Genomic DNA, 27,926 nt, shown 5'->3' with positions numbered 1-27,926 from the left:
CCAACACAGAGCCAATGTGGGTGGGTAAACACCCACAATTACGAGAAAAATTGAAAAAAATAGGAAGTTGGATGAATGTTTGGAGAGATTGAGGGTTGGGGGTGAGAATGGGCCGTATGAGGTGGTTTACGGTGAAAGAGGGTGGTATGGTGGCCGGAGAATGATGTATGTGGTGGTGGTGTGGTGATATTTGTGAAACTAAGGTGTAAGATGGGAGGAAGATGAGTGCCGGAGGGGGAGGTTTTGTGGAGATCCTATACGGCGCCGGAATAGTGATATGTGGGTGATAAGTGTCAAATATTGCATATTTGGACCCCTTTATTTATATTAGTTAATCCTTTAGTTGTGTCGTTATTTAATATTTTGTGTTAGTTTTGTGTTTTTAATATTTTGTAGGTCATTGAAGAAAAACTGCAGCTTTAAAGAGAAAAATGCAAAGTTTGGAAGAAAGAATACGTTGAGAAGACCTAGATTGTGTGGTTAAGTCTAACCAAATCCAAGAAATAGTTTAAATCATATTAAATCAGATTAAAGTTCAGATTGGATAAGATTTCGGATCGGATTCAAATTTAGATTCTGCACACGTCTTAGTATTTTGACCACAACTCTCTGCTCAGATATCGGATTGAAGTGATTCAAACGGAATTGGAAAGCTAGATCAAAATACTACAATTTGTTGTGAAATAGGATTTTCGTAATTCTGACAGTTTCTATGCCAAAATCGCCCCGTAATTAAAGGACACAAATCTGGACGAATCCTATTCCGATTTCAGACTTCTATTTTAATTGGGAGACAGACCTCCGAATTATCTAGGTTTACTTGGGCTTCTAGGACTTCCCTAAACCTATAAATAGACTTCTTTGCATTAAAGAAAACAGACACAATCCCAGAGAGCAAAATTCTTTTGTTTAGTTTTTTCTTTAGGTTTAGGTTTAGGTTTAGATTTTATTTTTTATGTTGAGCTAAATTCCCAACTAAGGTTGGGGATGAAGCCTCACCGATGAAGAACAACATCACTTTTATGTAAGTTTTTATTATTATGATTTTATTGGGTTTTATATTTCAATTGTTTTACTTCTAATCAATTGTGTGGAGTAATTCTTGGATATCTCTTGTGATTCAAGGATACATGTGATGATTTGAGATAATTTCATATGATTGATTGCTTGGCTTTTAACTCATAAAAATTGGATATCCCTTGTGATTTGTTCTACGGATACATCCGGTGTTTCAATTAAATTTGGATTCCTTTTGTGATTTGGTCAATGAATGGATACATTGGATGGTTTTGATTAATTCTTTGAAGCATAGTAAAACATAACTATGATTTAATTTGTGAGAACTTCGGATTAATATTGATGAACATAAAGTATGTTGTTATGATTTGGTGAGTGTGAATTCCCAAACCTTAGTACATTTATCCTTAGATTTACTTATTTTATTTAGTTTATGTTTATCCTTTAATTTTCAAAACTCAAAAATCAAAACCCTTTTGGAACTAGATTAGGATTTAATTAGTTTAGATATAAATTGCTCTTTCAAAAATACAATTCTCTGTGGGATCGACCTCGCACTTGCAATCCATTAAACTACAATTGATTCGTGCACTTGCAAGTTAAATAAATTTGCACAACAGTGGGCCAAAGGGAAAGTGACCTAAAATAGATCGCAGACCTTGCTGTCCGAGTGCGCTCCATCGCACTCCAGGTGCGCTCCATCGCATTCGGTCATAGGTGCGTATGCCTGGGCATAGTGCGCTCGATCGCACCTAGGGTGCGTTCAATCGCACTAACAGAAAGTATCAAGCCCCTTTCGGTAACTGTGCTCAATCGCAGAGACCCTGCAATAGATCGTAGTACCAGAATGTCAAAATTTAATTTTTTTTTTTTTTTTTTAAACAACAGAAAAGTAAAAGGCCAAAACATCAGGGATAATCAAGACATGTGTGAAGGAAAGAAAGTAAGATGAAAAGACGAGATAGAAAATGTTACCGTCCTTTTAGTGGCATCAGTACCACTATTTTGAGTAGATGCGCTTGAGGTTCTTGCCTGCTCAACCGCATCTACTGGTGACTGTAGGACTCCTAGTGTGAAGAGCTGCACTTGAGCTCTTCAGAATTAGGGTCAAGTGCTCTTGTAGGAATGGGACCTCTTTGAAGTGTGACTACCTTCAGCTGCTGGTGATTGCTTGGGTTAGGTACTATTTGTGCTGGGAATTCCCCCTGGTTCCTCTCACTCAGCTCCTTTGCCATCTGATCCATTTGCACTTCTAGCTTTTGTATGGCTTGCTCAGTCTTTGTATTGACATGTTTTTGATCAGCCATGAATTGTTGTTGTGAAGTCACCAGGTTATGTATCATATTCTCTAGTTGTTTCTCTTTGGCTCTTGAGTTGGTTGACTTGCTTGTTGGGGCCCTTTTTGCTGTCCTTGATTATTACTCCAGGAGAAATTGGGATGGTTATGCCATCCTGGATTGTAAGTATTGGAGTATGGGTTGTTCTTGTGGGGATAATTGTTTTGTCCCACAAAGTTCACCTCTTCTTGTTCTGTAAAAGGACACTTCTTAGTGGTGTGCTCTAAATGGGAACAATTAGCACATACCTGGAATTGTGTGTCCTGTTGCAGAAGTGAAATTTTCTGAACAGTCATGGCCTTGGCAAGCATATCTAATTTCTTCTCTACTGCAGCCAACTGATTAGGTGATCCTCCACTGAGATTCACCTCATACATGCCCTTGCTCTTGACTCCTCTCCTTCCTCTTGAACAGAATTACTGTGAGTGCTCACTTAATGTCTCAAAAATTTCCACAGCTTCCTCACTACTCCTTTCCATAAGTGTTCCTCTGTAAGCTGAATCAACCATCCCTTTGTTAGTATCATCTAATCCTTCATAGAAAATTTGAACCTGCTCATCTTGAGGGATGTTGTGATGTGGACACTTTAGAAGTAAGGAATTGAAGTGATCCCATGCTTCAAAGAACAAATCTCCATCTCGTTGTTGGAACATTTGAAGTTCCCTTTTAAGTTGCTTTGTCTTCTGGTCTGGGAAAAACCTCTTCAGAAATTTGCTGGTCAATTCTTCCCAAGTATGAATGGACTCTGCAGGCAAGGAATTGTACCACAGTTTAGCATTATCTTTCAAGGAAAAAGGAAAGAGAACTAACCTGAGTCTCTCTTGAGTTAGGCCTTGAACATTCTGCAACTTGCATAAGTCAAAGAATTCCTTAAAATGCAAGTTGGGATCCTCAGTAGTTGTGCCTCTGAAGTGAGTCAATGCATTAAGGATTTGGGGAGAGATACAATAACTGCCATCCACCTTTGGTTGATATGCTATACATGAGGGTTGATGGAGGTTTGTTGGCATGTATGCTTGCTTCATTGGTCTCCTCACTCGTGGTGGATTTACTTCTAGGGGTCTTGGCCGATTGGATTTTCTTGCAAGTCTTCCATTTCAACTTCTTCTTCTCCTTCTTTGTCTCTAGGTTGTTGTTGAATTGTCTGCTCAATTTCAGGATTGAGAGAAACAAGGTTGAGGCTTGAGATCGACGACCTTGCATGAACTTGGCAACTTCAGCACCGCCTGGTCCGGATGCTCTCTGGAACTGCGCTCGATCGCAAGTTGTTGAGTTCAATCGCAGTGCACTCGATCGCACTTGGCTGACGATTGATCATAATCACAGAATGCCAATCCGCAACCTGCAACAGAAAACAGAAAAGTAAAGGGAAACAAGAAATTATTTTTGATTTTTGCTAATATTAAATTAAAAATTGAAAATAACAAAACTAAAGGAAGATAAATTTAAACAAAATTCGCTGCAATCCCCGGCAACGGCGCCAAAAACTTGTTGTGCAAAAATCTACCTAAATTAATAGGTAAATAATTGTATGTTTTACCTGCAAGTGCACAAGGTCAACATGGTAGTATAAGGTGGAAGTACAGGATCATTCCCACGAGGATTACTGAATTTATGTTTAAAAATAGATTCCTTAAGCAAAAGCAAAATAAAATTGATTGTTGATGTGATGATTACAAAGGGTAGGGCTTCGATATCCACCACTAAATATATTAAACTAGTATATCAATATGCCAATGCTTTGATCAAGTTATGCATATTTAATGTTTACCAACCTAAGGGCATGGGTGTATACTCCTTAAGCTATTGATTTCCCTAAGCAACGAGTTAGGCATGGGTGTATACTCTAACTCTTTTCTTTCCTAAAGGATTTAGCATGGTACATACTAAGTTGTTCTTTAGAAAAGCATATGTTCTATGGAAATCGACAAACACACAGGGCCTAGGGCATGGGTGTATACTCCCGGTTCCCGATGTTGATTAACCCAAGAATAGCGGTGTGGATTCCTTTGTTACTTAAGTTAAACCCAAGACTCAGTCATCCAAATTGATCTAACTAACAAGTCCATACCACATGCACATGTTGATCAGGCATACACATATGAGGAATTCATGCAAGCAGGTATTAATCAAGTTAAATAGCACAACATGATCATCACAAGGCGCCAATATTGAAATCTTAATTTAACATAACTAGGGCTTCCATCTAGCCCTACTAAGTAAATTAGCTACACATAGAGTTGATGTTAAACATCTTCATAAAATAAAAGAAAGGAAAGAATAAACCCGAGACTTGACTTGAGAGCTCCTCTTCTGCTCCCTTCTCCAAGCCTCCTTATTCTAAAGGCTTAGGAGTCTATTTATAGGCTTTAGAAGTCCTTGGAAAAGTAGTAAACCCTAGGAATTTCGTAGGGTTTCAATCCTATTACAATTTGGAGTTTGAAAAACCCTAATATGGAAATAAGGATATTATAGCCGCCACTTGGAATGCCTCCTGCGCACGGGTGCGCTCGATCGTAGCTCGTGTGCGCTCATTTGCAGGTCTGGGATCGATCCTTCTTTTGGCCTGCGCTCGATCGGTCCTGGCCTGGCTCGTGCAGTATCTTCTCTGGTATTGCGCTCGATCGCAGGTACCCTGCGATTGATCACAGTAGCAGGGAGCTCCAATTTTTCCATCTTCTCTTTTTGAGCCTAAATCACCCAGTTTTACTTCACTTTCTTACAAAAGCCTGTAAAAACATAAAAAACGCCAAAAGGAATTAAAATGGCCTAATTAACTACAACCAAGGGATTAAAACATGTAAGATAAGGGCTAAAAATATGAATATTTTAGCGCTTATCAATATCTAATATTTGCTTGAAGTGATCCTCTATCTTGGCCATGGTGGATTGCATCCGTTAATTATAGGCCTTACTGTGGCTAAAAAAAGCTGACATTGTTTCTTCTAAACGAGCATGCGCTTCTTCTAACGCAGAATTCTTCGGAGGAAGTATCTCTTCTTGGTATTTTTGAGGTGGAGAGGAATATGAATAGTCATATATGGGAGATGGTTCCTCTTCATGAGCTACTATCTTGAAAATGGATTGCCTCAGACTGGGGCTAAGACAAGAATAAGATTGACCATATAACTGTGGAGATGGCTCCTCTTCATGAAGTTGTGGTGCTTGAATTCTAGAAGCTTGAGCTTGCCATGAGAGATTAGATTGTTGGCTCCATGACGGGTTATAAGAATCAAAATAGCTGTCATTCCCTGATGTGTTCATATGCCCAAGAAAATTGTTAGAAATTTGTCTTATTGAGGGATGATGTACAAATTTAATTGTACTCGCAAGTGCACGAGTCGTGTGCAATATACCGTGTGTTCAAGTGCGAGGTCGATCCACAGGGATTTGTGTTGTGTAAACCAATTTCTATTTAAACCAACTCTATTTTAACCTAGTTCCGAATTTTGTGATTTTTGTCGTGCAAAATAAAACATAAACTAAAGAAAATAATGAAATAAAATGGTAAAGAACACTAAGGTTTTAGAATTCACTTCGCCAAATCTTAACTCTATATTCTCGTATTTGTTCCTACAATCGAAAAACTATATTCGATGTTTTACAAATATCAAGTTTAAATCATTCAATGAATCCACCCATTTTTACAAATCACAACAAATATCCGATTCGAAATTAAATCATCCTATGTATCCGTTTGGTTAACGAATCACAACGGATATCCGATTTCAATCGAATGATTTGATGTATCCGAAGGATGAAACACATCAAATATCCAACTCCAACATATAATAGTTCATCACATTCAATTAAAAGATATAAATCAAGCAATTGAATGAAAATCTACAACATCCTTATTCGAAGTCAAAATTGTATAAACAAAATACGAGAATACATGAGTTTGTCAATGACGAAGCTTCATCTTCAACCTTAGTTGAAAGATTTAGCCTCTCATGATAACAAAAATAATCACCAATTGAATTGTCATCATCGAAAGAATAAAACTTACAATGGAAAACAAAGCAAAAGCTTCCCCACGGCAATACGTCGTAATTCAGCTTAAAACGGCCTCCTCCAATTGTGAGGCTTAGAGGTCTATTTATATGGCTTAGGAAAGCCCTAGAAGCCCTAGTAATCCTAGGAATTTCGGAGATTTAAGTCCAAGCCCAATTAGGACAAAGAAAACCTAAGCCCAAATCGGAATAGGATTCGCCCATAATTGCGGTCCTATCTTGCGGCATGATTTTGGCCTTGCGACGCTCCGAATTGGGAAAATACTATTTCACAATGAATTGTATTAGTTTGAGTTAACTTTCCAATGCCGCTTGAATCACCTCAATCGGATATCCGAGATGAAAGTTATGGTCAAAATACCGAGACGTATTCAGAATCCATTTGCATCCAATCCGATTTGACTTCAAATTGAGAAATTCCGAATTAATCCTTTCCTTTATTTAATTAAACTTTAACCATGATTGGTTAAGCTTAACCATATCCTCTAGGTCTTCCCAATTTGCCCCTTTAAGCTTGGAATTTTTTTCAGAAATGCTTTCTTTTCTTCCAAAAGCCTATAAAACAAAGAAAATACAAAAAGGCAGTAAAATGTCCTAATTAACCAAAGGCTGAAAATATAAATATTTTAGCACTTATCAAGGGGCAATTTCTAACATGGTGATAAGAGTCATGGCAAAATGAACATGGTCCATGGGGTGTCGGAATGTTTCCACACATGTGTGAAAACAAAAAAATAACAAAATAAGTTAAAATTAAAAGGGAAATAAAAACAAAATTAAAACTTACAAAAATGCAGACTCGAACGACCCTACATGAAACAAAAGAAAAAAAAAAAGAGATCTATAATTAAAACAGTTTCTGTGCTGCTATTCAGATATGCGATCGATCACGCTGTTGCACTCGATCACCCTGGAATGGGCACTCGAGCGCACCTCCAGAGGCAGAACAGAAACTGTGGAAAAACTAGAAAAAAAAAAAAAAAAAAAAAAAACTAAGGAAAAAAGTAATTCCAACCAAAATCAAACAATCCCCAACAACGGTGCTGAAAACTTGTTGTGCCAAACACTATCTAAATTAATAGATAATATTTAGTACATTTTAACTCGCAAGTGCACAAGATCAAAACAATAGTATAGTGTAAGTATGAGATCGATCTCACGGAGATTGTTGATTTTATTTACAATTGATTAAAATATCATCATTGTCACGAAATCGATACTGTGAAAATAAATAAAGATAAAGATAAAGGTAGGGCTTTGATATCCACCACAAATCATCTTCAAATAATATAATAATATGCTAATGCTCTAATCATATTATGAATACCTAATGTTTGCCAACCTAAGGGTATAGGTGTCTACTCCTTAAGGTGTTGATTTCCCTAAGCAACGAATTAGGCAAGGGTGTCTACTCTAATTCTTTTCTTTCTTAGGGCCTGTTTGGGATTGTGTTTAAGGGGCCTAAAAGTACCTTCAACACTCAAAAAGTGTGTTTGAAGAAAAAAGTACTCGTTTAGTAAAAAAATTAAAAGCGCTTTTAATCTCTAAAAAGCCTAAAAATGGCCAAAAAGCACTTTTGGCAAAAGCTTAACAATGAAGCTTTTGCCCAGAAGCTCTTTTTGACTTAAAAGCTCTATTTTTCAAACACAATCTCAAACAGACTCTTAAAGGATTTAGCATGGGTGTCTACTAAGTTGTTCTTTAAGAAAGCATAAATCTATGGAAATCGACAAACACATGAGGCCTATGGCATAGGTGTCTACTCCCGGTTCCCCGTGTTGATTAACCCAAGAACTCGAGGTGAGATTTTTTTGTTATTCTATTAAACCCAGGACTTGATCATCCAAATTGATTTAAATAACTAATCCATACCACATGCATATAATGGCCAACCACACACATGTGAGGAATTCGATAAGACAAGAATTAATCAAGTTAAGCATCGCAATATGATTATCACAAAGGCGCCAATATTGAAATATGAAATAAACATAATTAGGGCTTCAATCTAACCCTACTAATGTATTAGTTACATGTTGTGCAAATTTATTTAACTCGCAAGTGCACAAATCGTTTGTAGTTTAATGGATTGCAAGTGCGAGGTCGAATCCACAGAGAATTGTATTTTTCAAAGATCAACTTATATCTAAACTAATTTTAACCTAACCTAGTTCCGAAAAGGTTTTGATTTTGGTTTTGAAAGTTAAAAGGCTAAACATAAACTAAATAAACTAAGTAAATCAATAGATAAAGGCACTAAAGATGCGGAATCTACACTCACAAAATCATAACAACATATTTTATATTTATCAATATTAATCCGAAGTTCACACAATTTAAATCTTATGTATGTTTTATTATGCTTCAGAGAATTAAACAAAACCATCCCATGTATCCATTCATTAACCAAATCACAAAAGGAATTCAATATCAATCAAATCATTAGATGTATCCGTAAATCACAAAAGATATCAAATCTTAATTGAAACGTCAAATGTATCCGTAGAACAAATCACAAGGGATATCCAATTTTTATGAGTTAAAAACTAAGCAATCAATTATGTGAAATTATCCTAAATCATCAAGTGTATCCTTGAATCACACAACAAGATATCCAAGAATCATGCCACATATTGAAATGAAGTAAAACAATTGAAATAATAAACCAATAAAATAGGATTAATAAAAACTTACAATAAAGCGATGTTGTTCTTCATCGATGAGGCTTCATCCCCAACCTTGGTTGAGAATTTAGCTCCACATGACTATGAAACTAAAACCTAAACCTAAACCTAAAGAAAAACTAAAATAAAAGAAAGGCTGTAGATTACATTATGTCTCCAAAATTGTATTCCAAAACTAGTCTCTGGAATTGTATGTCTTTTCTTGAATGCAATGAAGTCTATTTATAGGCTTAGGGAAGTCCTAGAAGTCCTATTAAACCTAGATAATTTGGAAGTCTGTCGTCCAGTCAAATAGAAGTCTGAAATCGGAATAGCATTCGTCCAGATTTGTGTCCATTAATTGCGAGGTGATTTTAGCATAGTAACCATCCAAATTAGGACAATCCTATTTCACAATGAACTGTAGTATTTTGAGTTAGATTTCCAATGCCAATTGAATCACTTCAATCTAATATTTGAGCGGAGCGTTATGGTCAAAATATTGAGACGTGTGCAGAATCTGAATTTGAATCCAATCCGAAATCTTATCCAATATGAAATTCAATCCAATCTAATCTTTAATCCGATTTAACCTTTTCTTGGATTTGGTTAAACTTAACCACATCATTTAGGTCTTCTCAAAGTATGCTTTCTTCCAAACTTTGCATTTTTTCCTTTAAAGCTGTAGTTTTTCTTCAATGACCTACAAAATACTAAAAACACAAAACTAACACAAAACATTAAATAATGACACAACTAAAGGATTAGCTATTGTAAATAAAGGGGTCCAAATATGAAATATTTGGCACTTATCAAACACCCTCAAACTTACATTTTGCTAGTCTCTTAGCAAAACAAAACGAAAAATATAATGAAAGCAAGAAACATAAATCCTCTTTTGTGGTTAACAAGAAAGAATTTTCACATAAACCATAGTTCTTATTCATGAGCAAGGTTAAAAAGACAAATACCTTCATCACAGTCAAAAGGAAATCCAGAATCAAATCACTCATAAATGGACAATTTAGACCTCATATGTTCTGAAAAGTGCAAAGTGTAATTAGCATACAATCATGAAGCTTTCAGCTTAAACTCAAGACAAGTTCCATAAAATTTGTAAGAATCCGTAACAAATATAATAAGCAAGGCAAGATATGCATTTTTTTTTTTTTGATAGGTTCTGCAATGTCTAACTCCCTTAAGCTTTCTAATTGACCGATGTAACAAGTGTCAGGCTAATAACTCCCAAGCCAGGTGGCTTTAGGGCACTTGATGTAAAACATCCCTAAGGGCTTATTAACTTAAGTCAAAAAGGCTACGAAGTTAGACTAGCCATATCTAAAATAAAAACTGAACTAAACTTCACACCTTTTGATGCGAATACTCAATGCTTAATGAGGCAAGAGGTCCGGTTATTCAGCGGAAAACTCAACATGATCTTTCTTTTCTTTTTCCTTCTTTTATTTATTTCTTTTTTTTTAATTTTTTTTTTTTAATATCTTGCAAGCCAATGGTTATTCATCAATAGGTCATCCAACAAATCTCAAAGAGAACAAGCTTAAGCTCAAACATCATACCTCACAGAAAACATGCTAATGTGCTCATAAAAATTTATCTCAAAACAAGTGAAATCTCTTTTACCCGAAAATAAGTTAAAGAACTCAGACTCCTAATGACATAATGATGTGTTCAACCCTATAAGCAATCCAATTAAATGCAAACCATAGTCATGTTAAGTGCTAAAATATTCATATTCTCAGCCCTAAACTTACATGTTTTAATCCTTTAGTTTTAGTTAATTAGGCCATTTTAATTCTTTTATGTGTTTTCTTTGATTTTATAGGTCATTAGAAGAAAAAGAGCTATTTTGGATTTCGGAAGGCTCTGGTAGAGCGATCACTGCGATCAAGCACACTACAAGCGAGGATGGCACATTGCAAGGCAACCACGATCGAGTGCAAGCACAAGGAGGATCGATCGCAGACCTGCGATCGATCACACATGGGCTGCGATCGAGCGCACGATGGCCAAGATAGCCACCAGCCTTTATAAGGAAAGAGCAACTTTTAGGGTTTTGTAGCTTAGTGCGAACTAGGGCTCAAACCCTATGATTTTTAGGGTTTCTAGAGTATTCCTAAAGGCCTATAAATAGACCCTTAAGCCTCTAGAATAGACACATTTTTCCAATGAGAAGAATTGGAGCTCTTCAAGTTCAAGTTTTGAGTTTATTCTTTTCTTTTCTTTTATTAATTTTTTTTTTTATGAAGATGTTTAACATCAAATTCATGTGTAACTAATTTATTTAATAAGGCTAGATTGAAGCCCTAGTTATGTTTAGTTGATATTCAATATTGGCGCCTTTGTGATGATCTTGTTGTGATATCTAAATTGATTAATTCCTGTTTTCATGAATACATCATACGTGCGTGCCTGATCAACATGTGCATGTGGTATGGACTAATTAGTTAAATCAATTTGGATGACCGAGTCCTGGGTTTAATATAAGTAACAAAAGATATATCCACACCGTATTCTTGGGTTAATCAACATGGGGAACTAGGAGTAGACACCCATGCCCTAGGCCTCATGTGTTTGTCGATTTCCACAATTTTATGCTTTCTTAAAGAACAAATTAGTAGACACCCATGCCTAATCCTTTAAGAAAAAAAAGAATTAGAGTAGACATCCATGCCTAATTCGTTGCTTACGGAAATCAATAGCTTAAGAAGTAGACATCAATGCCTTTAGGTTGACAAACATTAGATATTCATAACATGATCAAAACATTGGCATATTGATATATTAGCTAAATATAATTAGTGGTGGATATTAAAGCCCTACCTTTTTATCATTATCAACTCAAAACCAATATTTGTTTTATTTTACTTTTGGAATTGATTTTAAGCAAAATTTAGCAATCCTCGTGGGAATGACTCCGTACTTACACCCTATACTACTGTGTTGACCTCGTGCATTTGCAAGTAAAATATCCAATTATTTGCCTATTAATTTAGGTAGGTAATTGTGACAACAAGTCACAGTTTAACTCAATCTTGACAAAAACATAGCACTTTTTTTTTTTTTTTTCAAATTTTTTAACACAAAAAGACAAATAAAAATAAACAAATATGAACAAAAATAAACAGACAAAGTGTTTTTCCATACCCCCAAACCTGAATTACACATTGCCCTCAATGTGTAGTATAGAAATACATCATCGGAAATAAGGAAATCTAAGTGTGAACAAGGCCAAGGCGTCCCCCAAACTTAAACACCAAAAAACCTATCAACAAAAACTAACAACAATATATATTTTTTTTTCATAGAAACAAACACAAAAAGATTAATTGCTGTTAGAAAAAAAAAACAAATAAAAATAACATGTAATGAAAAAGGAAAGAAAGAATTTGTGGAGTGAAGTGCAGAAAATAAACTGGAGGAGAAAACTTTACAGCACTTCCCCCTATCATGCAGATGTCCAACCAATCCCTTCCACCCCTTCTTCTTCAAAACTTTATACCCCTTTGGAAGGATATTTCGCCATCTTATGTAGAATTGCCTGCTTCGAAGGATCTTTTTAGGAAAGTGGTTCCTAGAATTGTGTGCTTGTGTTCACAAGTCCTTGAGTATCTTGACATAAGATAGCTCTTTGAGACATCCAGATGATGAAGCTTTAGGCTCTTATTGTGTCTTAAGTGGGACAGTGATGCAGGTAGGAGCTTCAGTACTCACTTCCATGTCACTGGGTAGATTAGGATCTGGTAGGAGCTCACTATTCTCATGGTGCTCAACTTGCTCAGGCTGCTCAACTTGCTCCTCTTTCTCTTCCTCCTCTTTGTTATCCACAATTTTCTCACTTTCCAGTGTGATGGTGACTTGGGCATGCTCATGATAAGAATTTTCGGAATCATCGTCATCAATCATGTAGTGCCTTTTAGCCATCAGCTGACTTTGAAGCTCTTCTTCCTCTATTCTGTTGAAGTCATCAACTAGATGACCGATCTATCCTTCTATCTTGGTCATGGCCTGTTTAAGTTCTTGTATGTTCTGTTGTTAGCCATGTTGGAATTCCTCATCTCCTGTACGGCTTAATTGGTGAAACCTTTTAGCTCTTGTATATCTTGTGAATTGCTCATGGTAGTATTCTTCATATCTTGTATGTTCTTATCCATTGATTGTATGAATGCTTTCATCATGTCTTCCAGTGATGATTGCGGTGCAGGCTGTGGCACTTGAGTGGTAGACTGATAAACCCGAGGTTGAGCTTGATGATCGAACTGCTGTAGATATTCTAAATGGTGTAATTCATCAAATTGGTGAGCATAATTTCCTGTAGCTTAAGCTGATCCTGAGAAATTAGATTGGTTGCTCCAGTCTGAGTTATCAAAATTGAAATTTGAATCAAACCCCGGACTGGAGAAACTAGTGTTCATTTGTTCATATGAAAAGCTAGATCTAGCTGCTCTGATTTGGTCTAATTTGTCCCATAAGTCGTTGATCTCAGCTCGCAGATCCAGACAATTGTTTTCCTCATGATAAGGATTGAAACAATAAGAACATGGTTTATGTAGGTAAAAATTTTGAGGGTAGTTGGTAGGAGCTGGTGTCTTATAACTAGGAGATGCATTAAAATCATTAAAAATGAAAGTTTATGCTTCCCCCTCACTTTTTAGCATGCAGATATCCCACATAAACATTAACCATTTTTTTTTTTATTATTATTATTTTATATCTTTAAATAAAATAAACTACAAAAAAGACTACCTAACAAAAATTTTAAAACTCACTAAAAGGACAAAAAATAAAACTAAAATTTAAAAACTCACTAAAAGGACCAAAAATAAATTTTTGGCAAAAATCTATGGTACTGCTGCAGTTGTTGCCTTTGTTGTGAGTGCGCTTGATCGCACGTGAGTGAAGATGTGGCAATTAACGAGTACAGGTGCACTTGAGCTTGGACTCGAGTGCGCTCGATCGTAGCAGGCTTGTGATCGATCGCACTAGCAGGGGTGTGCGGATGGTGCTACGACAGAACTATAAAACAGGAATAAAAATTGCAGAAAAATAAAATCCTAATTATAACTAGTAGAAAGATAAAATAAATTTAGAAAAAAATTGTTTCCAAAAAATAAACAATTCCCTGGCAACGGTGCCAAAAAACTTGTGCAAATTTTAATATTTATTATACTTGCAAGTGCATGAATCATTTGCAATATAATGTTTTGCAAGTGCAAGGTCGAACCCACAAGGATTGTGTTCTTGAATAACAACTTATATCTAAACTAATTAAATCCCAACCTAGTTCCAAAAGAGATTTGAATTTTTTATTTTGAAAATCAAAAGATAAAATATAAGCTAAATAAAATAAACTAAGAGATAAAATACTAAGGTTTGGGAATTCATACTCACCAAATCATAACAGCATACTCCATGTTCATCAATATTTATGAGAAGTTCTCAAAATTAAAATCTTAGATATGTTTTACTATGCTTCAACAGTTAATTAAAGTCATCTCATGTATCTATTCATTGCACAAATCACAAAAGGAATCTAATTTTAATTAAATCATTAAATGTATCTGTAAATCACAAAAGATATCTAATTTTAATTGAAACACCTAATGTTTCCGTAGAACAAATCACAGGGGATATCCAATTTTTAAGCAAATAAAATCAAGCAATCAATTAGATTGAATTATCTCAAATCATCAAGTGTATCCTTGAATCACAAAAGATATCTAAAAACCATTCAATTCAATTGAAAAGAAATATAACAATTGAAATATTAAACCCAATAAAATCGAATAAATAACGACTTATATAAAAGTAATGTTGTTCTTCATTGGTGACGCTTCATCCCCAACCTTAGTTGGGAATTTAGCTCCGCATATAAATAAAACCTAAACCAAAACCTAGACCTAAAGAAAAACAAAACTAAAGAGAAAAACTGTGGATTTTTTTTCTCTGGACTTCGCTATTTTTCTTGAATACAAAGAGGTCTATTTATATGCTTAGGAAAGTCCTAGAAGCCCTAGTAAACCTAAATAATTCGGAGGTTTGTGTCCCAGTCCAAATAGAAGTCTAAAATCGGAATAAGATTTGTCCACATTTGTGTCCTTTTATTGCGGGATGGTTTTGGTATAGTAAACGTTCGAATTAGGAAAATCATATTTCATAATGAATTGTAGTATTTTGAGTTAGCTTTCCATTGCCACTAAATTCATCCCAATCCAATACTTGAACAGAAAGTTATGGTTAAAATACTGAGACATATGCAAAATCTAAATTTGAATCCAATCCGATTTTGACTCCACTTAGAGAAATTTCGATTTAATCATTTCCTTGATTGGGTTAAACTTAACTACGTCATCTAGGTCTTCTCAAAGTATGCTTTCTTTCAAACTTTGCATTTTTCTCTTTAAAGATGCAGTTTCTTTTCAACACCCTACAAAACACTAAAAACACAAAACTAAAACAAAACATTAGATAACGACACAGCTAAAGGATTAACTAATACAAATTAAAGGGTCCAAATATGCAGTATTTGGCACTTATCGCTCCACAGCTATCTTCATTGGAGGACACACTCAAAACATTCATGCAAATAACTAGTTAGTCCCTGCAAGAAATCAAAGATGCTAATATAGCAAATGCTAAAGCAATTGTTAAGTTAGAAGGGCAGATCAGTTATCTTGTTGAGGAATTAAATAGGATAGAGGAAGATGAGCTTCAAGGTCAGCTGATGGCTCAGGGACACTACATGATTGATGAGGATGATTCCATCGATTCTGATCATGAGTGTGTCCAAGCCACCACCACACTTGGGAGTGAAGAAAGTGTTGAGGAGACTATTAATGAGCCAAGTCTAGAGGATCCTATGGGAGAGTACTTTGCTCAATCTGAATGTGATCTAGACCTTGATAAGTTCCTTGACCATGCTAAGACTTTTAATGAGCCAAGTCTAAAGGATCCACTCCTGATATGCAAATTAAGACTTGGGAAACCACTGAGATATCATTCCCTAACTCATCTTCATCAGCAGCTGAGCCTCTCCTTTTGGATAACAAAGAGGAGGAAACAAAAGAGGAGCAAGTTGAGCACCTAGAGCAAATTGAGCCCCTGCCAACTCCAAAATTTCCAATGTCAAGCAAGTGAGTACTGAAGCTCCTTCCTTCATCACCATCCCTTTTGATATACATTATGGAAATCGGCATAAGTAAGAAAGTTGGCTACTTAAGATGGCGATACATTCTTCCTTAGCCCTATGAAGTTTTTTTTAAAAAAAGGATGGAAAAGATTGGTTGGACATCCAAATGATCAGGGAAAGTACTGTAAGTTTCAAGTTCCATTTTATTTTTTGCACATTTACTTTCTTTCCTGTTTCATTTTATTTCTTGCCATTTTATTTTTGTTTCTAACAGCAATTAATCTTATGATGCCTATTTTTGTGAGACAAAATTGCTGTAAGTTTTTGACAGATGTTTTGGTGTTCAAGTTTGGACGATGCCCTGGCCTTTGCACATTCTGGTTTCCTCATCTCACGGTATTGTATCTCTTGCCACCTTGGGGACAATGTGTCATTTATGTTTGGGGGTGGGAAAGATAGTAAATTTCTACTTATCTTTTGTTGTTTGTGTTTATTTCATTTCATCAAAAAAAAAAAAAATCTGTGCTGTGTTATTGATTAAGCCTGAGTTACACTATAACTATGGTTTGCATTTCATTGGATTGTTTAACATCTTGAACACATCATCATTATTAGGAATCTAAGTCCTTTGACTTATTTTTGGCTAGAGAGACTTCACCTGTTTTGAGTTGATCATCACAAGCACGTTAACATAGAGTCTGTGGGGTATGGAACTTGAGTTGAATTGTGTGTTATCTTGAGATTTGTTGGATGACTTATTGATGAAATAACCTTGGCTTGAAAAAAAAAAAATTATCATCATTTTCAATTTTTCATTGAGTAACTGGACCTCTTGCCTCATTAAGCATTGAGTGTTCACGTAAAAGGTTGTGAAATTCAAGTTGGTTGATTTTATGGCTAGTTTGGCTTCGTAACCTTTTTGACTTGAGTCATTAAGCCCTTAGGGATTTTTTACATCTAATGCCCTAAAACCATCTAGTTTGGGAGTTACTGGCCTCACACTTAAGGGAGCCGAGCATTGCACAGCCAACACAAAAATTAAAAAAAAAATGCATATCTTGACTTAAGCCTTGGTTGTTTTCATTTGAAAGAATTCCTATGAATTTTGAGGCACACAAAACTTTGAGAAAAAAATTAAAGCCTCATGATTGTATGTTAATCTCACTTTGCACATATTAGAGCATGTGTTGTCTCAAATTTCCAGTTATGAGTAAATTGATTTTGGATGTCCTGATGATGTGATTGTGGTGTTTATTCTGTTAAGCATGCTCATGAGTATGAACCATGTGTTTGTGTGGAAATTCAAGTTTGTCAATAACATGGTCCTAAAAATGTTTGTGGGTATTATAAGTGCTAAAATATATGTATTTTAGCTCATTAGTTTATATTTATTAATTTCTTAGTTTTGTTAGTTTGTGCAATTTTATTTTCTTTTTGTATTTTCTTTGTTTTATAGGTCATGGAAGAAAAGAAAACGTTTCCGAAAAAGTTCCAAGCTTAAAGGACAAATTGGGAAGACCTAGAAGATATGATTAAGCTTAACCAATCATAATATGATGTGGTTAAGTTTAATCAAATAAAAGAAAAGATTAAATCAGAATTTCTCAAATTGGAGGCAAAATCGGATTAGATTCAAATTTGGATTGTGCACAGGTTTCCATATTTTGATTATAACATTCAGCTCAAATATCCAATTGAGATGATTCAAGCGGCATTCGAAATCTATCTCAAAATTCTACAAATCAGTGTGAAACAGAATTTTCCTAATTCGGAGCACAGCTATGCCAAAATCACCCCGCAAGATAGGAACCCAATTCTGGACGAATCCTATTCCGATTTGGACGTAGATTTTCTTTAACCTAATTGGACTAAGACTTAAATCTCCGAATTTCCTAGGATTACGAGGGCTTCTAGGACTCTCCTAAGCCCTATAAATAGACCTCTAAACTTTACAATTCAATACACAATTTGAAGGAGACAACTTTGGGGAGAAGAATTGGAGGCTACTTCTAGGAACGGTTTCCGGTTTTTTTTTTACCTTTTCTTTTTAGTTTTATTTTAATTATGTGTAACTAACTCTTAAGGAGGGCTAGATTGAAGCCCTAATTATGTTTATTTAATATTTCAATATTGGCCCTTTGTGATAATCATATTGTGATGCTTAACTTCATTAATGCCTGTTTTCTTGAATTTCCTCATATGTGTGTGATTGGCCATTATATGCTTGTGTTATGGATTAGTTAATTAAATCAATTTGGATGACCGAGTCCCGAGTTTAATAAGAGTAACAAAAGAAATCTACACCGGATTCTTGGGTTAATCAACATGGAAAACTGGGAGTATACACCCATGCCCTGGGTTCCGTGTGTTTGTCGATTTCCATAGATTTATGCTTTCTTAAAGAATAACTTAGTGTATGTTGTCACAATTACCTACCTAAATTAATAGGCAAATAATTAGATGTTTTACCCGCAAGTGCACGAGTTCAACATAGTAGTATAGTGTGCAAATACGCAGTCATTCCCACGAGGATTGCTGAATCTTGTCTAAAATAAATTCCCAAAGTAAAATAAAACAAAAGATTGGATTTGAGTTGATAATGATAAAAAGATAGGGCTTTGATATCCACCACTAATTATATTTAGCTAATATATCAATATGCCAATGTTTTGATCATGTTATGTATATCTAATGTTTGTCAACCTAAAGGCATGGGTGTATACTCCTTAAGCTATAGATTTCCCTAAGCAACGAGTTAGGCATGGGTGTATACTCATACTCTTTTCTTTCCTAAAGGATTTAGCATGGGTGTATACTAAGTTGTTCTTTAGGAAAGCATACAATCTGTGGAAATCGACAAACACATGAGGCCTAGGGCATGGATGTATACTCCCAGTTCCCCATGTTGATTAACCCAAGAACCCAGTGTGGATTACTTTTGTTACTTATGTTAAACCCAGGACTCGATCATCCAAATTGATTTAACTAACTAGTCTATACCACATGCATATATTGATCAGGCACACACATATGAGGAATTCGTGAAAACATGCATTAATCAATTTAGATATCACAATAAGATCATTACAAGGGCGCCAATATTGAATATCAACTAAACATAACTAGGGCTTCAATCTAGCCCTACTAAATAAATTAGTTACACATAATAAAAATAAAACTAAAAGAGAAAAGGGAAAGAAAGAACTGAAAGGTAGACTCCAATTCCGCTCCCCACAGTTGTGTCTTTTCTGGCTTACTTTTCTCAAGGTTTAGAGGTCTATTTATAGGGCCTTAGAAGTCCTTGTTACACTAGTAAACCTAGGAATTTCGTAGGGTTTCAGTCCTATTATAAGTGGGACTTGGAAAACCCTAATATGGAAGGAAATGGAGTCTGTTCGCAGCTTCTAGAATTCTCTAGCGCATCGGTGCGCTTGATCCCAAGTCTCCTGCCATTGATCACACTACCAGAAACTCCAATTTTTCCAAAATTCTCTATTTGAGCCCAAATCTTCCAGATTTACTTCATTTTCTTCTAAAAGCCTACAAAAGCAAGGAAAACACATAAAAGAGCTAAAATGACATAAATTAACTAAAACTAAAGGATTAAAACATGTAAGTTAAACACTAAAAATATGAATATTTTAGCACGTAACACACCCCCAAACATACATATTGCTAGTCCCTTAGCAATACAAAACGAAAAACAAAAATGAAAAACAAAGAACTAGAAGATAAATCTATCTTTCGTGAGATGTACGGTTACATTTAGCATATGCAACAAGCCTTTTAAACCTCTAGGAATTCCCTAAAAGACGAGTGAAGTCTCGTGAGGGTTTTCTAGAAATGTTACCTACAAACATCATGCACAGTTCATGTTATCCCAAAAATTAAAGCATCACTTCAAGATCATGATTTTCATTCATTAGCAAGCTTAAAGAGATGAACTCCATCTTCACAATGAATTAGAATCTCAAAGTGCAATTACTAACAAAGGACATGCTAAAACATCACAAGTTTGAAAGCAGTGTAAGGTGAATTAGCACAAAATTATGAGGCTTCCAAATCTTTCCAATGTGTAATGTCTCCATATCTCAAAATTCATTGAAATCCCTGTTAGAATGAACAACCATGGCATATTTTTTTTTCTCCTTTTTTTTTTTTTTTTTGGTCAAGTTGTGCAACGTTTGGTTTCCTTAAGCTTTCTAATTGACCCATGTAGCGAGTGTTAAGTCAATGACTCCCAAACCAAATGGTTTTAGGGCATTAGGTGTAGAGACACCCCTAAGGACCTACTAACTCAAGTCAAAAAGGCTACAAAACCAAACTAACTATGACATTGATCAAATCCAAAATTTTCACCTTTTGACGTGAACACTCAATGCTTTGAGGCAAGAGGTCCAGTTACTCAGTGAAAAGCCTATCAATGATCAATTTTTATTTTTATTTTTTTATTCAACATATATATATGCCAAAGTGTCCATCTAATAAATCATCCAATTTCATCCAAGATACAGAAACACACATATCAGACCTCATGTCATACCTCACAAATTATGTGCTAATGTGCTTGTGTGATCATATCAAACATGTGATTTTTCAATTGTCCTAAACAAGTAACCAAACTAATAGATTCACTCATCAGATCATGTGTTCAAAATTTTAAGCTCACTCATGAATTCAAGCCATAATTATTTTAGATCAACTTAAAATTTTTGGGCAACATGAACATGCAAAAATTTAAATGAAATTGGGACAAAGTGTGTGTGAACAACATGTGTGCCCATACACCCAAACTTAAATGACACATTGTCCCCAATGTGTCTAAATAAAGGAAAGAGTGTACCTGGGAGATGGATGACAGAGTCTTGGAAAGCATGGCTCATAGCACACCCCCAAACTTGAATTGATGCACACTTGTCCCTACAAAAGAAGAAAACACAAAAACAAGTAAAAAGGAACAAAAATAAAGATAAATAAAAAGATTAATTTAAAACACACTTAAACAAAACAAAAATAAAAAGATAAACTATGGGGTGCCTCCCATGAGCGCTAAGTTTAACGTCTTTAGCCAAATGGTGGTCCCTGCTCAATGCTGTCTAGAAGTAGATGCTCCAGATGGTGGTGGAAACCGGCTGAGAATGGACTGCATCAATTCTTCTAGGGCAGCTAGTCTTTTGTCCATTAATTCTTTATCCTCCCGAGCCTCCATTCTTTGATCAGCCAGCTCTCTCCGAAGGCCTACCATTTCTTCACTAAGTGAGCAGTATTGTGCTACACGATGGATGATCGGGGCCTCCTCCTCTACTGCTGCCGGCTTAGTTGCTGGTTCATCTTCTGCCATCGGCTCGACCTTGCTCTCTTTTGCACCAGCTACTAGTGCTGGAGGTGCCCGGGGCATATGAGAGCAACTCTTGTTCCATTGGCGAATGCCAAAGATGGGGGTAGTAGTGACTGGCTCATCAGCTGCGATGCCATTGGTGCCATTCTTCCGGAGGATGTAGGTGATTAAGTATGGGAAGGGCAACCCCCATGAGTGTGTGGACTCAGCTCCTCCAATGTGCACTCCATTCCAAAATTTGTGAATTTGGTTCCAAATGATATCGAGAATGGAATACTAGGCATCTTTATGGAAGGCGTAGAGGGTTTGGAGAAATTGATCTTGCCTTTGAGTCTTGTACCCCAAGGGAAAGGCATTACGGTGCAATATGGAGTCCACAAACCAGAGCCGTTGAGGTAACTTGACCGCCTGCTGGCATTAGGATGGGCATCGGCATATTGCCCTTGGCACATGTCCTCAATGATTTCTGCCACATAAAATCTGGGCAATTGCTCGGCAAGTTGTGCTCATCATTGCATTGAAGTGCAGCGGCAATGTCGGTCGTGTTACGTCAACAGCTTGGCCTTGGACTTTGGAAGAGGGGGCAGCCGGCCTGTCACAATCATGGGACAGGCGGACATAGAACTCGATCACTAGCTTTCGGTAGGCAGTGGAGGTGACCGGCTTGAAAAGCTTCTTGAGCCCCCATCGCTTGAACTCAGCAACCTCCCATTGAGTCGCCTCAAGGTTTTGGAAGTCTTCGCGAATGGCGAAGGTGGTCTCAAACAGCAGCTCCCGCTCCTCAAAAGTGGGCAGGGGAGAAATAGCTTGGATATCGGACCCCAAGGAGGATGAAGTGCGAGTCCTTGGCATGGTGGGCTTGAGTGGGAACTTCTGTCGAACACTTGGTGGGCACTTGTGATGATCAAAGTTGTAAAACACAGCAACATTGCTCAAAACCCCCTGCAAAAACAATAAATTCCAACCACTGAAAGGCGATGTGGGTGGATGAACACCCACAATTGCAAAAAAGATGGAAAAAATGGAGGTTGGGGGTTAAATGGAGTTGGGGTGTTAATGGGTGATGTGTGTGTGATATGCGATGATGGTGGTGTCCGCAGGGGAGAATGGGGCCGTGCAAGTGCAGATGCAGTGTGGTGGTGGTGGTTGAAGGCCAGTGGAGATGAGGAAAAGTGGTGGTGCGCCGGTGAACATGTGGGTGCAGGTGATGGGGACTGTACGGCGCAGTGAGAGTGTGAGGGGGAATGAGGGAAAAAGTGACCTAAAATAGGTCACGTGGCCTGCTATCCAAGTGCACTCGATCGCACTCACGCAATGGTGTGCATGTGTGGGTGAGGTGCGCTCGGACGCACACATGGTGTGTTCGATCGAACTGATAGAATGCAATGCAGCCAACAGTTGGTTATTGCGCTCGATCGCACTTAGTGTTCGCTCAATCGCAGTAACAGAATGTAACAAAATTGACCAGGGACTTGAAACATTAAAACACTAAAGTAAAAAAAAACACAAAGGAAAACAAAAACGAAATATAAATAAAACAAACAACAAAATAAAAAGGATATGCTATGGGGTGCCTCCCATGAGCACTAAGTTTAACATCTTCAGCCAGACGTTGGTACTTTAAACTTGAAGCACCAATCTTTCCTTCTCTTGAACCAAAGGGAATGAATCTTTTCTACTGCAAGGTACTTCCGAGTGTTTATCGATCTGGGAGGACCACTCTGAGTTTTCTCAAACAGTTGCTCATCCGGTGGGGAATCATAAACTGGAATATAGTAAGAAGAAAATTCAGGGAGCTTCTCTATCTTGATGTCCTCAATTTGCTCATGTGGTAGCTCTAACAGACTTCTCTCTTGGCGTCTCGGGAATAAGAGCTAATGGTGAAAAAATCTTAGTGCTTCCTTCTCTTTCCTGATGTGGCTTCTGTGGAACTCTGGTTTGCTCCTCCCTTCCCTCTCCCAATTGATTTTCAACCACCTCTTCACTCCTCAGTGTGACAACTCTCACATGGTAGTAGGTGCACTCTTCCTCCATGTAATGCTCATTAGGATTGGCCACCAATTGACTTTAACACTCTTCTTCTTCTTTAAGTGTATCAGATTTTTACTTGAGGTGGGCCTTCATCCATTCAAATGATTGCTCTCTTTCTTCCATGCGGCTAATTTGAGTTGTTGTATGTTTTGTAAAGTTAGCACACTGTTTTTCTAAGGCAGCAACTGCTTCTTCTAAGGCAGACCTTTTAGGAGGAGGTGGTTCTTCTTGATATTGTTGATGTGGAGAAGAGTCTAAGAGCATTCACAGCAGCTTCCCTATAAGGGGGTCTGCTCCCTATGTTTAGGGAATATGTCCAAAAAATCACAAAAAACGTCCCACAGCAGATTCCCTAAATGGTTCCTTAAACCATCATATGCTACAGTGGAACCCAATATATTGGGCTCCACTGTAGCAATCCTAAGGCTTATTAAATTGAAAAATAAATCTTTCTCTCTCCTGTCAGCACAAGCCTCAACGCAACGCAAGCTCTCTCTTTCCTGTCCAACACGCCACCCATCTCGCTCAATACAAGCTCTCTCCGCTCAATACAAGCTCTCTCTGCGAAAATTCCGTCTTCTTCAACCTCTCAAGTTTCATCTGTTCTACACAAGGTAGAGAGGAGACCGAAAAGAGAGAAAATTCGAGATTGAGAGAGAATGGTGAGCGTTCTGTTCAAGCCGAGAGAGAGAGACTGAAGAACGGTGGTTGAGCCACCGTCGTCGTGGAGTGGGCAGCGCCTGGGCAAAGCTGAACCAGTCCTTTTCCGGCGAGCGTAGTGTCCAGCTCAGAAAGGTTCGTTCTTCGATTGGAAGAAAGGTTCATTCTTCCCTTTTGTTCGATTTCTCCTAAATTTGGGTTTGTCTTCTCCTAAATGTTCATTGCTCTGTAATCAAATGTATTGTAAGAAGCCTCCGCCACATCGGTGAGCGATGTACACAGCTATAGCGTTAGCGTTAGGGTTTCACTTCTTTTCCTTTGAATGAATGAATATCACGCGGCGTCATTTACTGATTACCGGCGCTCAGATGGCAGTGAGCGCTTGCGTATGAGCTGACGCCCATAGTTGCTCCGTCTCTGCGAATCTTCGAGAGAGAGAGTCTAGTGGCTCAATCTTTCTTGCAGATTTGGGCAAATTTCATGTGTTTTCTTTTACTTATCAAAAAAAAAATCAAATGTTTTGAAATTATTTTGTATATAGAATTCTTATATTTATTGAGAAGGTTTGAGAAACCTTGGAGAGGAAGAGAAGTAGAACGCTTTCAAATCCCAGCCTAATTTTGGTGTTCTTGTTGTTCTTTATGGCTAGGAGTTGGCTTTGATATTCACAGGGCATTTTGCTATTATTGCTTTGTGCTTAGCCAATTCCTTATATTCATCTGGGTGGCGATTAAAGCCCTGATTTTAGACTGAATTATTCTACAAGTTAGGGTTATTGATTTCCGTCCTTGCTGTATGACACTTTCTTTGTGGGGCTGTGGATTTTCTTGATTAAATGATGGGTTTTCTAGTTAAATTTCATCGGTGCATGTTAAACTCCAAGTTATGTATGTTAAACTCCAAGTTACTGGTTATTTGTTTATTGCTAATAGACTCTGGGGGGGCTTCAATGGCTTTTTTTATTCTTCTCCGTTTTGAAATATTGAATGACATGTTTTTTGTGGTTTCAAGAATCAATTAGATGGATTTCATGAAAAAGGAAAAAGAACGAAGGGAGGAAAGGCATCATAAGGAGATCTTCAGTAAAACCTAGACTGTGTTTGACTTACTGTGTTCGACTTACTGGTTTCAGTAAAACCTAGATCTTCAGTAAAACTAGAATCAATTAGATGGACTTCCCACAATTACTGGTTTTAGAAATTGTCACTTTAGAGCTGCATGAATTATTTTTCTATATTTGGTTCTTGGTGTTCATTGGAAGCGTCTCTTGAGGAAATTGGTTATATACTTGGGTCAGATTGTTGGGGAGGTTAGATGGGTGTGAGATCAGATTTGTTGTCATTGTAGATTTGTTGGGGTAGTTGGGGTAGATATCCTCTTCTTCCTCAAGTTTTGTAGAGCCTACATTTTCTGCAATTTGCAGTGATATGTAAAGTGCCACACACCTCCCATCTTAAATGTGTATTTACATTGTTAATCGAACCCAATAAATTAGGGTAGTAGATCCCACATTGTAGCTAGCACCATAGATTGAATAATGTGTTGCTTCAATTTAAATTTACAGCTTAGTCTTTGAGTGCTTTTGTACCCTTTGATTTCCCAAGCCAAAAGTGCATCTTTGAATATAATTTAGAGTTTATTCTCCTTATTGTTAAGGGACTGGTTCAAGGCAAATTAGGATGTTATGTGTACATCTTTAATGTTACATGGATCCATGAATGGAACCAAATTTATGATATTTTTAGTTCCTTTTTTTTCATTCAGCTACTTGCACTCATGGACTCACAAGAGGGGTTGCAAGAGTTCAATGAAACTCCTTCCCAAAGCTTCACCATGCTCTTACAAGAGGGGCGTCAATACAACAATGAAAATCCACCCCAACCTAAAAAGAAGTCTACTACTAAAAAAACAAACTTCTCAATAGAAGAAGACGTTTTACTAGTAAAGGCTTGGCTCAATACTGGCCTTGATCCAATTCAAGGGAATTCTCAAAAAAGCACCAAATTTTGGGATAGGATTTTGGAGAACTATAATGAGAACAAGAAAGAAACCACTGTAGAACGGACTGCACATTCTTTATCAAATCGATGGTCTTTCATCCAAAAAGTCATCAACAAATTCTGTGGGTACTTAGAACAAGTTGAACATAGGAATCAAAGTGGTATTGGTGAGCAAGATAAGGTATAAATGATTTCTTACTAGTAGTGTAAATTAGTCATTTATTTGATTCAAGATTTTAATCATTTTCATTTTCTGAATTTTCTTTTAGATCAATATGGCAAAGGCTATGTACCAGGAGTTGAATAACAATGCCATATTTCAATTTGAACATTTGTGGAATATGTTGAAGACAGTACCGAAATGGAAGAAATATATGTTGACTCAATCAGATTTGAAAAGGAAATGCCTTGATACAAGTACTTCTTATCCGCTAGATGTTATACATTTAGGGGAAGATAACAATGATCAAGATGTACATGTAGCCTTGGAGAGACCTATAGGCAAGAAGGCTGCGAAAGAGAGAGAGAGAAAAAGAAAGAGCAACAATTGTGGAGAGAAAGAGATTGTGATGGAGGTTTTGAGTGGATTAGCGGAAGCGAAGAAGAGATTACATGAGGAGAGAAAGAAAGTGATCGATACGACAAAGGAGGAGATCATTCGTATTGAGAAACAAAAGCTTGAGGTTGAACTTAGGAAAGAGGAAAGGGAGCAAAAGAAAGAAGAATTTGAGAAACAAAAGCTTGAGGTTGAACTTAGGAAAGAGGAAAGGGAGCAAAAGAAAGCAGAATTTGAAAAACAAAAGCTTGAGGTTGAACTTAGGAAAGAGGCAAGGGAACAAAAGAAAGAAGAAAGAGAAATTATGATGATGGATACAAGCCACTTGTCTAAAATGCAGCTTGAATATATTCAATCTCTCCAAATGGAAATCATTGAGAAGCGTAGGAGTAAATAGTCATCGGTCTTTGGGTATTATTTTGTATTTAAGTGAACTAATCATGTAATTTTGTAAATAGTCATTGATTTTGTCATCTTTTTGTTCAGTGACTATTTTGCTATTGAAAGTAAGAATAGCACAGACCTCTTTGTTGCACATTGATTAAAGCTAAGAATGCTTGTGTTGTTTACATGTATGAAGATCTTCTTTGATGAGGTTCTAACTGAAGGTGTATCATTTGTGTAATTTTGTAAATCAATGTATCAAGTTCCTTTTCTTTGTGTGCAAAGGCAGTGAAAGCAATCGATCATTTTATTTACCAATGCATCGTATTTCATCTAGATCGATGTTGAGCTCAATCAAACGAAAACGGCCATGTGGATCATTACATATTACTTCATTAAGGATTTTTTTCCACAAATATATCTGAGGTTTTCGAGCTTACATTTGGTTGTATATAATGCTCCAAGAGCATTCATATAATGCGTCAATGATGTTCTTATTTTGCTTTTGCTATCTCTAAATAGGCATACTGCTTATACAGACAAAACAAACTAGATGAAGCTTTGGAGTCCTTGAAAAGCCTAGAGGGGAATTCTACAGCCATGTTGTTAGAGTCTCAGATTCTGTATCGTCTGGGAAAAATGGACGCTTGCATGGATATTTATCACAAGCTTCAAAAATCCAAGATTGAATCATTAGAAATAAACTCTGTTGCTAGTTTGGTCGCCTCTGGGAGGGCTTCTGAAGTGCAAAGAATGATGGATACACTTAGGGTCAAAGCA

General features: G+C 36.7%; 1 protein-coding gene across 1 annotated transcript; it reads left to right on the top strand.

The window, feature by feature from the left end:
* Window positions 1-24,035: 24,035 nt before the first annotated feature.
* On the top strand, window positions 24,036-27,159 carry LOC148586864 (glutathione S-transferase T3-like). Its single transcript, XM_088515047.1, has 4 exons — window positions 24,036-24,341; window positions 25,971-26,387; window positions 26,476-26,889; window positions 27,016-27,159. Exons 2-4 carry the CDS (start codon window positions 25,983-25,985, stop codon window positions 27,157-27,159), a joined length of 963 nt encoding a protein of 320 aa, XP_088371173.1. The 5' UTR covers window positions 24,036-24,341; window positions 25,971-25,982.
* The last annotated feature ends 767 nt before the right edge of the window (window positions 27,160-27,926 follow it).

This window comes from Corylus avellana, chromosome 3 (assembly GCF_965113065.1).
Source record: "Corylus avellana chromosome 3, dhCorAvel1.hap1.2, whole genome shotgun sequence".
Classification (NCBI taxonomy): Eukaryota; Viridiplantae; Streptophyta; class Magnoliopsida; order Fagales; family Betulaceae; genus Corylus; species Corylus avellana.
The sequence above is the reverse complement of the archived record's forward strand: the minus strand, read 5'-3'. Positions and strand labels throughout refer to the sequence as shown.

Bases quoted from the DNA above. Each gene is read 5' to 3' on its own strand.
- LOC148586864 (XM_088515047.1), top strand. From the start codon at position 25,983: ATGGACTCACAAGAGGGGTTGCAAGAGTTCAATGAAACTCCTTCCCAA. The intron at 26,388-26,475 runs GTATAAATGATT...ATTTTCTTTTAG, and splicing joins GTATTGGTGAGCAAGATAAG to ATCAATATGGCAAAGGCTAT. The intron at 26,890-27,015 runs GTTGAACTTAGG...CAAAAGCTTGAG, and splicing joins TTGAGAAACAAAAGCTTGAG to GTTGAACTTAGGAAAGAGGC.